We start from the raw sequence: 13,638 nt of genomic DNA, 5'->3' as shown, positions 1-13,638 counted from the left end.
CACCGACTATATGGATTTTATGGACAAGATGCAATCCGAGTTAGAGAAGAGCCGACGGGAGGTGGCCATGCTTACGGCTCAATTGCGGCACTGCACGCCAGTGCAACCACCAGCCAAGTTACGGTCTCAGGATGATGAGCAGCATGTTTCACAGGCAATGCCGTTATCGACCGGGCATACCGAGCCTAAAGAACATAGGCCTGACTTCTTTTTCGAATCCACAAGAGAAGGCCATGAAGACGTCATCGCCAGTTATGCAGTCTGAGTCTTAAGAGGCCACCATTGCAGTCACCTGATGCATCAATCACCCCCCGAGTACACTTACCTATGATGAATATGAGTGACATCTCACCCCATCCCAAGTCGAGTTCGCTAGCCGCGGTTGAAGTTTCACCAGAGTTGTCAAGGAGAGAGCCAAAATCTCCTCAGCGTCAGCCCAAGACCAACACCCAGGTCAGTCATGTCAGTGATTGGCAACAGCGATTGGTGGATACCATGGCTTTACCGAAAACCTCTATGATGACATTTTCGGGAGATCCCAGACAGTTTTGGATGTTTATGCGACGTTTCAATAGCTGCATTGGGGACACAACCGTTGATGATAGCGCAAAGTTGAATTGTCTGTTTGAGTTTTGTAAGGGTAAAGCTGCAGCTGTGATTCAACCGTGTGCCATTATGGATCCACGTAAAGGCTATATCCGAGCCCTGGAGTTGTTGAAGGAGCGATTTGGTAATGAGTACCAGATATCTGAAGCTTGTGTAAAGCACGTGACGGAAGGTCCAGTGATAAAGGGGACTGATTCTACGGCTCTGCAAGATTTGGCTGATGAGGTGTCAAGCTGTAGTGAAACCTTACAAGCAATGAACTGTATCGGTGAAATCGACACGAGATCAAGGGTCGTACAGATTGTTGAGAGGCTACCTCTGTTTTTAAAGTCCAGATGGCGTAAGCTTGCAGTAGATAAAGTGGTGAAGGATAAAGTTTATCCAGGGATACAGGAACTTGTAAATTTCCTTCAACGTGTCGCTCGAGAGGCAAACGATCCCGTATTTGGAGTCACCAAGCCGTCGGAGCAAGACTGTTCAAAGAAGGATGGTCGCACCGCAGGTGGAAAGCCACAGGGTTATGTGCAATGGAAAGCCAGATCCCACACTACAGGTGAAGCCAAGAACCTTGCGAAAGCCAACATGAAATGCTACATCTGTGAATCCACACACAGATTGTTGGACTGTCCTGTTTGGAAGTCGGCGGCCGTGCCAAGGCGATGGAGCCTAGCAAAGGAAAAGAGGTTATGTTACAGATGTTTGGCGGGAAATCATATGGGTAAAAACTGCCCCCGCGGGAACACATGCAATGTCAATGGCTGTGGTAAAAGTCACCGTTTCCATCTTCATGAAGACCGACCGTCGCCAAAGTCAAAAGCCGACCCTGCCAATAATGCCAACAGTTCCTTTGGTACCAGTTATTTGCAGCCTAATGTACCCATACAGGTTGTGCTGCGGACGGTTCCAGTGTGGTTAGTTGGTCCAGGAGGAAAGAGAGTGCTGATAAATGCACTATTGGATGAAGGATCTGACACGTCTTATGTTCGAGCGGATGTCGTAACAGCTCTGGGAATAAGTGGAACTGAGGAGAATTTGAAGATTGCTTCAATTGCTGACTGTGTGTCACTGGACAGCCAGAAAGTAAAAGTTCAGCTTGAGAGTATAGATGGCAGCACGGTTCGGAAGATGAAGATCTGGACGATGAGTGACATGTGCAGAAAGCTACCGATACAGAATTGGAACCACCACAAGACTAAGTTTGACCATATTGCTGATTTGGAGTTTCCTACAGCATCGGGTAGGAAGACTGTTGATGTTTTGATAGGATCTGACTACCCAGAGTTAGGTATCGCCCTTGAGGAGCGTATTGGAAAACCCGGTGAGCCAGTCGCAAGGAGAACACCGCTTGGTTGGACGTGTGTTGGTCCTCTACCCTTGATCAATGTACATCAGACCACCACCAACTTCACGATGAGCTTTCATGCCACACACGAGTCAACCGATCAGCAGTTGCAAAAGTTGTGGGACTAGGACGTCATTTGAGAAGTTCAGGAGGACCTCTGGCCGAGAACCCAAGTCGGAAGTTGCAGCCCAGAAGCAAGTACAGAAATGCGGACTTCTCCTGTACTGTTCACGGCCCAGAGAGTTGACAGCATCATCGATCCAGACAAGTTTCCGAGTTGGTTGCAGTTGGTGAGAGTCACAGCATTAGTCATACGTTTTAAAAAGAGACTGAAGCGGTGTGCTGTTAAATCTAGGGTCGATGAACTAAGTGAGGCTGAGCAGTACTGGATAAAAGAGGCCCAGCAGGCGTTCACGGAGGATCTGAGCCATTTGAGTAAACGTGAACCAGCTCGAGGAAGACTAAAGCCATTGGTACCCTTCCTTGATGCCGAAGGTGTTATGCGTGTTGGAGGTCGCCTCCAGAAGTCCAGCCTACCTTACGAGACCAAGCATCCTGTAATCCTGCCGAACAAGCATCGCATCACTCAGCTTGTTGTGGCACACTACCATGTGCTTGGTCACCATGTGCGAGGAGTGAATGGAACATTGGCTGACATCCGTGCGAAGTACTGGATAGTGCACGGTAGAGAAGAAGTGAAACGGTGGGAGCGAACATGCTACACATGTAAGCTGATGAAAAAGGTAAAAGGACAGCAACTGATGGCTCCTTTGCCTGATTTCCGAGCAACAATCCCAGTGCGAGCCTTCAGTAGATGTGGAGTTGATTACGCTGGTCCGTTTTTTGTGAAGATTAGTCGAAAGACTAGTGCGAAACGCTATATCTGCCTGTTTACCTGCACTACTAGCAGAGCTGTGCACCTTGAAGTCGCGTATTCGCTCGACACATGCAGCTTCCTGAATGCGTTTTCCCGAATGGTCGCGAGACGCGGGAAACCGGAGTTTGTCGTCTCCGATAATGGAACTAATTTTGTTGGGGCGAACCGAGAGTTGAAGGAACTTGTCCAGGCAATGGATCAGAGCAAGATAGTTGATCAAGCAGCAAACGACGGCATCGAATGGAAATTCAACCCACCCACCGGATCTCATCATGGGGGTCTATTTGAATCCATGGTGAAACAAGCGAAGCGGGCGCTGAGTGCCATCTTGAAGGACAAGGGCATCACTGACGAAGAGCTTCTTACATCTGTCGTGGAGGTCGAGGGATTGCTTAACTCTCGACCCTTAAGCTATTGCAGTGACAGTCCCAATGATCCCAACGTCTTGACGCCCAACCATTTCATTTACGGTCAGGCTGGGGGACAGTTGGCACCACGAGTAGTGGACAGCTTGGTCGTGAACCCACGGAATAGATGGCGCTATGTCCAACAGCTCATCTGTGACGTGTGGAAACGCTGGATGAAGGAGATACTCACAGACCTAAACCGAAGAGGAAAATGGTACAGAGAACTCCAAGACGTTCAAGTCGATGATGTGTGTATTCTGGTCAATCAAACCAACCCTCGTGGAAAGTGGCCATTGGGAGTGGTAACGGAGGTCTTTCCAGGAACCGACGGACACGTTCGTGTTGTGAAGGTCAAGAGCGGTGGCCAGGAGTATATCCGTCCGATTACTAGATTGTGCCCACTCGTGAAGAAATAGACAATCAGACTTTGAACATTGCGCTAGGTGATGCTCCGCTAGCATCCTACGCTTGAACTTTTGTGATGATAACTTGCGTTTGGTTATTTGGACATTATAATAACTCGACATAGTGTGGTTGTTTTGAGGAAATTTGGATGGTTAGAATCTTCGCAGCAATTGGGGTCCAAGCCAGAATAATGCTTCCCAATTGTTGGGTGCACGCCGTGCGCTGCCCAGGCTGTGTTTCTTAACTATTTTAATTTGCTCTTTTTCTCGTGTTACCAGTTAATTTGGACTTTATTCGTTAGACGTGTGCACTAGTATTTTTATCACCGCGGTATTAATGTATATCACTTATATAAGTTCTTTCGGGATTCAGCAGATCCACATTAATTTCGGACATCTAGCATAAGGATTGCTTGTTGTTAACTTCGCAGATCGTTGAGCGCTCACCGGGCCCGGATTAACCGGACTCATACTTCGGTCCATAACGGGACAACTTCGTTCTTTTTTCGGTCTTCAATGAGACAATTTGTATGTGTTTTGGACTCTTAACGTTAGTGATGAACATTTCGTTACCACTGTCTGTTCATGAGGGGGAGAATATGTTGTGGCGATTGATTTTGGAATAGGCTGTAATGATGGAGGCTGTGACGAGAGACAACGTTTTGTAATCGTTGGAAGTTGCTGCGAAATAAAAGTGTTATTTTCGATATTCATTTGTGTTATGTTGTCGAAGTAGCGGGCCTAGGGAATCGTAGAAACAGGTAGTATGAGGTGGGGACACAACCTCACAGCAAGGTGGTGGGAGGAGTTATGTGTGTTGGTTTAGTGGTATGTACAATAGAACCTCCCTTCCCGGACATCTCTCTATTAAGGACAACCTCTCTTTAGGACACTTGATTTCGTCCCAAATTGGTTGTTTTCATTCAATTTAACCTCTCTAATCAGGACATCTCTCTATTAAGGACAGCACTTGTCAGTCTCGAGGGTGTCCTTAATAGAGAGGTTCTACTGTATATGAAAATCAATCTATGCGCGCTCTTTTGGAATATTTGGCACTTTGAACTTCTCATGACCATCACACTCACTCACAAAAGGCAGTTTTGGACAAAAACAGATGTGCATATAATGTCTTCTGGTTTTCGAGTTTCTTAATTAATGTTTAAATTGCCCTGTTCGGCTATAAGGGGAGAGGATTAGCGTCATTTTTAGACCCTAACCATTACAATCCTCCAAAAACTGCGACCGCCAGGTAGGCTAAGGGTTGACAAATCGCAATTTCATTCAAAAATTGAGGAAATCCAAGTTAGAGTTTTTAAAAAAACGAACCTGTTTTTGGGTGTACATACATTCTGCAGAACACAGCACGGGCAATAACGAAGATAGAGCTATTTTTAACAGCGCATTCACTGCCAAGTGGCATGTTTCTACGAGAAAAACATGCTTTGGCAATGAAACCCTTAATTTAACAAAAAGTTAAATGGCTCTATCTACATTTTTACTAGTTCGATTTTATTGATTTTTTAGTCAGTATTCTTAGAATTTTGTGTACTATCGTTCTAGCGAAAATTTAAAAAAAGTTTTAGAAATAAAAAATTCTTTGTAACGGTTTTTTTAATTGGCTGATTACATAATGAAAAACTCATGCATTCGAATTTCTGCCATAATGTATAAATAGACAACAAGATTTCTGATAATATCCTGAAAACCGCATTGGAGTTGGTGCACTACATGTAGTTTAGGAGATATTGAATGAAGTAGGTGTTGATATTAATATGATCAGGACTGTATATTGTATGCTCTTTAAAAGAGATTGCAATTCATTAAAAAATTGACAATAATGTGGACAATAGTATGGGCGGTTATTACCGCAAATAAAGACAAACCAAAGCAAAGACACTTGTGTAGCATATCAAGGACACGTAGATTGATACTCCTGGGCGGTTATTACCGCAAATAAAGACAAACCAAAGCAAAGACACTTGTGTAGCATATCAAGGACACGTAGATTGATACTCCTATGTGTGCCACATCAAAGACATCTGGACCATACACCACGTCAAAGACAACGATGCGAAGTCAACAGGCGGCGCCACTGTAGATTGCTGGCGGCCGTACGCTGCCTGTTGACGTTGTTGTTATTTGCCACCTCTCTCCTATGGCAAGCCGTTTGCTTCAAAAAGTGGAAATGATTTTTTTTCCACTCGAAATGATTTTTTTCTAGTCGAGATATTTTTTTTCAAGTCAAAAAAAAAATTTGAAATTAAATTTTTTTTTCAAGTCGAGATATTTATTTTTCTTCTCATTTAACTTATTGAAGTTGAATCAATTAATAAAAATTGCACTGCGAGAAAAAAATGATTATAAAAATAAAAATAGTCGCTTATATCAACAAAAACCTATCGTTGTCGAAATCGTTTTTACTTTTCCCAAGACGGTGGCGCCGCCTGTTGACTTCGCATCGTTATCTTTGATGTGGTGTATGGTCCAGATGTCTTTGATGTGGCACACATAGGAGTATCAATCTACGTGTCCTATATATGCTACACAAGTGTCTTTGCTTTGGTTTGTCTTTATTTGCGGTAATAACCCCCAGGAGTATCAATCTACGTGTCCTTGATATGCTACACAAGTGTCTTTGCTTTGGTTTGTCTTTATTTGCGGTAATAACCGCCCATACAATAGCAATAACAAAAGTTGAACAAGCAGTATCGATGAAAACATCAATTTATTGATTTATGACATTTTAAGTACAGTCGCTGTTACCTCTCTATTTTTTGCAATACTGTTTTGATAAACGCCGCGAATGAAGTGGTATAGCAACTAAGCACACTCTCTTCATGATTCTGCAATGGTACATAGCTGTGAACCTCTCGTGTTAGTAGATCAAGAAGACCTACTGTATAATAAACGACGTTTGAAATTCCAAACGGACAACAGCGGAGTAAATGAGAATAATTAAGTGTGCATAAATATTCGGTCGCTGATTTAACCTCGAATGTTTAGGTACATGTCTAGGTACATGTTAAGGTACCCTCGAATGTAATGTGATGTAAGTTTAAATAGTGATACATTTTCGTTTGATGTCATCTACATGTATATCAAATATTATAACTAGAACCGGTAAAAGCAACTTTATATCTACCACTGCATCGATCAACTGCTGGATAGGCTTTCCTAATTTTTCGTATGTGCATGTATATTTTACCCGTGAAGCCATTCAGCTACGTCTCTAATACATATTTTCAGCGCAAAATGTGTTTTTCGTGTGTTTTTTCGTATGAACATCGTGAGATGCATGTGTTTTTCTTTCGTATGAACAGCTGGCCAGGCTCATCATGGTGGTCTTTAGGAAAAGACACTGGCCTATATCACGCCAGCGATCCGAGTTCGAAACCCGCCGCGGTCAATATTTTCCTTATTTTTTCCGTGATTCTTATTTTTCCCGTGATTCTTATCATTTTTTAGTGAATACACATATGTATACAGTGAATCAGTCTTTCTATTATCAGCAAAAACTTGCAAAATATGGCTGTTCTACATGTAATCTCGCATATTGTTTACTTTATACGCTGGCCCATATCACGCCAGCGACCCACGTTCGAAACCCGCAGCGGTCAATTTTTTCCTATTTCTTTCCGTGATTCTTATCTTTTCCGTGATTCTTATCATTTTTAGTGAATATGTATATAGTTAATCGCTCTTCTGTAATAAGCAAAAACTTGCGAAATATGGCTGTTATAATCGTGCAGATATTTTACTTTATACGTACTGTTACATTGAATTTGACGATGGAATTCGACCACGTTTAAGGTGCATATCAATTTTACTTTCGAGACGAAAAGGACAAAGCCAGACCAACGTGAAATGCGCGCGCCGTCTGTTGTTAGCTTAGCAAACTAATGTAATATAAATTCCGAGCCTCGACTAACACCAATATACTCTGTTTCCTCACGTATACCGTCTTCCTATACCGCTAATAAAAAATAATTATATTGGGTGTGGAACGCAATAGGGTTCAGCACATGCGGGGCGGCTGTTCTATGCCCACGTGATGAATGGGCATTGTCCATTTGCTCCGCCTCGGTCACGCCATGAATAAAAGCCCAAACACGATTGTCTGGTAATACAACCCACTCAATTCATTTAAGATCCCATCGACCAATGCTAGGGGACTGCAAGAAGTGGGTGTCTCTGGTCAAAGGTCTGCGCCACGATCCGAGTCGAATCCACTAGGCCTAACCTTTATATTAGGTATTCGCGAGGTATTCATCCCTTTGGGCCTCTTAAATATGGCGCCCAAAGACGGAATACGTGAGGAAACAAGAGTACATGTATACGCCTGCAACTCCGAAACGGACAACTTAAGTAGACTTACATATACAGTACGATATAACGGTTCACAGATTCTATTCATATCCAATCGGAATTTCATATCATACTAGAAAATGCCAAGGTTGTCGATGCAGTCATTACAGATCGGGGATTTGATCGGACACAGGTCTACCCCAAAACAATCGCCAAAAACACGAATTGGTCCTCAAAATCAGCGAAGTACCCATAAGCAAAGTATTTAAGTGCAGACAGGCCAGTTTCTGATGATGAAACGCAACAGGACAACTATCCCATGGAAATTCTCAGATGTAATTTGATGACTCCGACGGCATTCCAACCATTCGTCTTATCTTGAAATAAGGTGCAATTGTTATGCTTCTCCCAACCTTGCCATACCAAAAAGACTCTATTATGGAACACGGTTTTAAACTTTCGGTTAAATTTTCAAGGATGTGTTTCAGTTAAACGTGTCTAATCAACATACATGTATTTGTAAACAACCAGTATGTATTTTTGTTTTTTGAAGCGGCAAATAGCGGCCAAATTACATTCAATATGAAGTACAAATGTTTATCTGTGTTGGTCATTCCTTTCACCAAATACCGAACGCTCCATGTGTCCTTGGCCCCAACTCGGCACGGGTAATTGCTAATTTATACGGGAGAATCCCACTTACCTGATGTCAGCGCAGAGCCTCCGTCAAATTTATGACCAGGTATAAGGGTTGTGTCAAATTAGATGGAACAGCACATGATGACGTGAGCCGAATGCAGGTAGCAAGCCTATCCATTGTTACGTAACGATCACTGGTTTTTATACATAACCACGAGCTTCGTAGCAAAGAATAGAAATGCATGGGTCACTCTGACGACCGCATTGCACGACGGCTTCAAGCTTACTCTTTGCAAGAGAATATTTCCTACATTGACGATTATTGACAGGCTCACCTTGAGGGTTTAGAACATGATCGCTCTCAAAATCATTTCGCTAGATTCCGCAATATCAGGGTAGCAACTTTCCAACATTGGTTGTGTCATGAAGACGACATTAGAATGGCTTTTGAAGACAGTCAAAGACGGAGACGAATACGGCGCTTCAGGCGACAAGGTACTAGATTCTGGCCTGAGGCTGAGAATTTACCCCGGGATTGGTTCGTAGCCAGGAGGGAATTAGGATTTCCCGTATCGGGAAAGGACCTGAAGGAACAAGGATTAAAAGAATTCCGCGCCGTTCAACAAAGGATTCGAAGAAAAGGGCCATGCAGAAATAAACATCCCGAGGCAAGTTCAGCTTGGACAGGTTTGAACTGATCAAGGGAACTTAGGGAACATGCATAAGAAAATGTGGAGTTAACATCCCGTCGAAATGGATGGGCAAGAATAGAATCGACTGTTGAATGGGCAGCCACAGTTCTAGCTGATTTTCTGTATGGGGAGAACTTTCTACTTATCGTAGATGGTTATTCAGCCCATCTGAATGACCAGTTTCGCGATTGATTATGACGACGAGGAGGAATTGTCTTTCGTTGAGATCCAGAGAATGCCGAGTAGGCTCGTTTGACTATTCGAATTTTTCTTGTTCATTTTGAATAAATTCGACTGAGGAAGTACAGTATCTTGTATTATATTCTCATACAAATTAGCTGCTATTTAAAGCTGCATTAAAATCAGTGGAGGCGAACGTCAGGCCATGCCACTCCAAAATATTTCTTCCGTAATGGGTAGTACTTTCGGAAGAATCGGTTTGGTAACTGTGATAAATGAGTCAACAGGGAGGTTCATCAAACCATAGTTTAAGAATGGTGTCGTGGACAGACATACTGTAAAAAATGCGATGAGCGAACGGTCCACACAACTGGTCGAGAGGAAATCATTGCGTATACATGTGCAGGTCCTTTGAAATAGGCCTAGATGACGCTAATGACACGATTTATTGAGCATGTACATGTACCACAAAATCCATGTCTGATATCACTTTGAATTTAGATGACATTGAATAACCGATTTAACGCTGGCCTACTCGTGCATTTAAGATTGTCAATCGCAAGCGTCAGTAAGAAACCAAAATGATGTGCACTGTCTTTTTTGGCATTTTGATAATGTTTTCTGATTTCGTTCATCCAATGGATAATGGCGACATCAATAATGTTGTTGAAAATGTCGATGCCTTACAACCTCCTGCTCGGCGTCATCGATCGTATTGACTGGCGGAGAAAATCCGTCTGCTCGATGACTATGAAAACGAAAACATCAGGCAGCCTCATGGGATTTCATCGCCCCAGTTTGCCAGGGAGTATAACATCCCCTCCGCGACTATGCGCCGATGGCTCCGCGAAGAGGATGACCTCCGAGAGAGAAATCACGAAACTACGAGCAGGCAGGTCAACAGGCGCAGACAAAGACAAAGAGGCATTGGTGAGTGCTGTATTGTACTTTTAACAGAAAATTAACGCCATCTTCCATGTCATTTTCTTTTCAAATTTGATGTCCATAAGAACCTGGAACTTTAAATTTGAAATTGTTCTTTTCTAAAGTCCACATTTTTTTCAGCCTTATGGCCAGAGGTTGACAGGTCAGTTCGTGAATGGATGGCAACAAGGCGACAACATGGGGTACCTGTCTCGAGTGACGACATGATGATTAAAGCTGAACAGTCTTTCCGAACATGGTGGGCAGTGCTTTCCGAACAGCAGCAACAGGAATACCGGCAGCATCGGTCACAATTAACAAACTTCAGGGCGTCCGGAGGGTGGCTAACTGGTTTTCTCTCTAGGAACGGGATTAGTTTTAGGAAACAATGCAAAAAATTTACGGCTATTCCCGAAAACGCGGATGAACTTGTGGCCAATTTTCAGCAAAATGTTACCCAGACGGTTGATGAAAATGGGATTGAACTTGTGATAAACATGAATGAAACGTTTGCTCTTTTTGACATGGCGCCACAATACAATACAATACAATACAATGAAAAGGGGGCAAAACAAATTGATCTTCGCACGTCCCGAGGGAATCCGAAACTAGGATGTACCGTAACTTTAGGGATTACAAGGGATGGGAGAAAGATGATTTTGATAACATTGACATCGAAGACAATGGTCTAGAATTTGTAGATTTGGACGAAGAATTGACTTAAACCCAGTATTAATCATCACATCCTGTTTGTCTTTTTTTCATCCAATTCAACTCAATGAGCCCAAAGGCTTTTGCACGAACGTGGTAGAAGTCTACCACCAATAACCCCTAGGCTATAACCACATGAAAACGACACTTGTCATCAGCGTCATCTAGGCCTATTTCGAAGGACCTGAACATGTATACGCAATGATTTCCTCTCGACCAGTTTTGTGGGCCGTTCGCTTATCACATATTTTACAGTAATCAATTCGACGTTTATTACCCAAAATTCAGTGACGCAACGTTATTTTCAAATTTCGAAAATACAAGGTCATCTGTAATAACTCATGAATACAACGTTGTCACTTCATTAAGCAATATAATCGTGACCACAACCGAAGATGTGGGCTGCGTTAGGGTCATTTATTATGAACAGGCTGGTCTCTTTACTTGACTGGACCTTCTGGTAAAATCGGACTCCGCGATATTTAGGCAATTGACACCGATATGATGTAAGTGGGATTCTCCCGTATGTATATTGACTGATAAAACAGTCAGTTTGAAATTTATATGTTATCTGAGAAATTAACCCAAAAACCTGGACGCGGATGATAATGTTGGCGGTAACGTATCAAATTGTTATAAGGGACATTGTCTTTCATCCATCAAATTTACCTTGGATGCATCAAACAGCCTTTATCCGGAACGCATGGCGGATTTACGCGGGGAACAAATAACACCCGGCTGAAAGCCGTCTGACGCCATATTGCACTGTTCGGGATATGATGGAAGGGCAGATGATTCATCCGCTCTAAATGTCCCAAACTGAACGTCCCCAAGAACTGGAGCAGCAGTTAGAATTATCATGTCGGATGACTGCGGAGCCGTGACCAGCAAAATTGGGATATTAATTTTTCCAAACTAAAAACTCGGCCAAAATTTATGTTTTTCCTACAAGATTTAATTGTTTTCCTCTGCAATGTGGCTTACTAAAAATATGAAATAAAATAAAGAATGCTGCTTGCTAACTTGTATCAAAGATATATCTATTGAATGAATGAAACAGTATTTCAGGTTGATAAATCTTCCTAATTATGAGAAACAATGTTTTTTGGTCAAAGGAATAAAAAAAACATGTTTGACTTTTCTCTACCCAAAACCTTATAAATGCGTGAATGAGGGTCATTGCTAGAGCAGGCTGTCATTTTGCAGAAAAAAATAACCTACATGTCGATAGTTTATGAGTAAATGGTGATTTTATTTACAGTTTTTTGGCTCACCGTAAGGGGAGTCTATACGATAGCGCTGTGTCCGTCGGCTGCGGCGGCGTCGTCGTCGTCGTCGTCGTCGTCCGTCGTATCCTGTTTCAGAAACAGTGGCACGTTTCTTAACCGCTAGGGCTATGAACTTGAAACTTTGTACACAGCACAGTCAGGTGACCTCTGACACTGAATTTCGGTCCGATCTGATTCTCAACTTGGCCACCAGGGGGCCAAATGTCGATATCTAAAAAGTGTGATATCTCGCTTAGTAGAGACTTGTTTTCGATGAAACTTTTGTTGTAGGTGCTCATAGCAAATATACATCTTATATCATACGGGTTTTTAATTTGACTTACTTTTCAAGGTCACATAGGTCATATGGCGTAAATTGGCCGTTAGAGTGTAAACTATGACACGTTTCTTAACCACTAAAGCTATGAACTTGAAACTTAATACATATAACCCCCTATATCACATAGCCTCTGGTGCTGAATTTCAGTTTGATTTGATTCTCAACTTTGCAACCAGGGGGCCAAAAGTGGAAATCTAAAAAGTGTGATATCTCGCTTATAAGTGACTTGTTTTCGATAAAATTTTTATGGTAGGTACTCTTAGGAAGAATACATCACATATCTTACGGGTTTTCAATTTGACCTACTTTTCAAGGTCACAGAGGTCATATGGCGTAAATTGGCCGTTAGAGTGTAAACTATGGCACGTTTCTTAACCAGTCAAGCTATGAACTTGAAACTTGGTGTATATAACCCCATAAATCAGATAACCTCTGATGCCGAATTTTGGCCCGATCTGATTCTTTATTCGGCCACTAGGGGCCATAAAGGAAAAAGTAAGAAGTGCAATATCTTGCTCATTTGAGTGAATTGTTTTCGATAAAATTTTTATGGCAGGGACTTCTAGCAAGGATACACCACATGTCCTACGATTTTTGGATTTGACCTCCTTTTCTAGATCACAGAGGTCAAATGGCGTAAATTGGCCGTTAGAGTGTAACTATTATTTATTATTTTTGACGTGGCAATGCGATGAGATGCGACCAGCTTAATTGGCTTGTGTGACCGTTGTGAAGGCTCAAAAGTCTTCGCTTGATCTCTTAAACCGTGTGAGGTGTTGGAACTGACGTCAAGACGCAGTGGTTGACGTGATGCTGGGCCCCTTTATGACGTCATGGCTTTGAGACGGACATGACGTCATGCTCCTAGGGAGCATGGCGGCAAAGTTGCGCGGAATGGCGGGGAGGCGCGCCATGTGGGTTATGCCAGGGGTGGTGTGAACGG

At 42.7% G+C, this 13,638-nt stretch overlaps 2 protein-coding genes across 2 annotated transcripts; both read left to right on the top strand.

Moving 5' to 3' along the window:
• Positions 1-336: 336 nt before the first annotated feature.
• Positions 337-2,076, top strand: LOC135484770 (uncharacterized). Its single transcript, XM_064766449.1, has one exon. The coding sequence runs from the start codon at positions 337-339 to the stop codon at positions 2,074-2,076; it is 1,740 nt and encodes a 579-aa protein (XP_064622519.1).
• A 78-nt stretch (positions 2,077-2,154) lies between these two features.
• On the top strand, positions 2,155-3,648 carry LOC135484769 (uncharacterized). The gene has a single exon (XM_064766447.1). It carries the CDS (start codon positions 2,155-2,157, stop codon positions 3,646-3,648), a length of 1,494 nt encoding a protein of 497 aa, XP_064622517.1.
• The last annotated feature ends 9,990 nt before the right edge of the window (positions 3,649-13,638 follow it).

This window comes from Lineus longissimus, chromosome 3 (assembly GCF_910592395.1).
Source record: "Lineus longissimus chromosome 3, tnLinLong1.2, whole genome shotgun sequence".
NCBI lineage: Eukaryota > Metazoa > Nemertea > Pilidiophora > Heteronemertea > Lineidae > Lineus > Lineus longissimus.
This window is presented reverse-complemented; position numbering and strand designations above follow the sequence as displayed.

What these genes read in the sequence shown, in the direction of transcription:
- LOC135484770 (XM_064766449.1), top strand. Translation starts at nt 337, where the DNA reads ATGAGTGACATCTCACCCCATCCCAAGTCGAGTTCGCTAGCCGCGGTT.
- LOC135484769 (XM_064766447.1), top strand. Translation starts at nt 2,155, where the DNA reads ATGCGGACTTCTCCTGTACTGTTCACGGCCCAGAGAGTTGACAGCATC.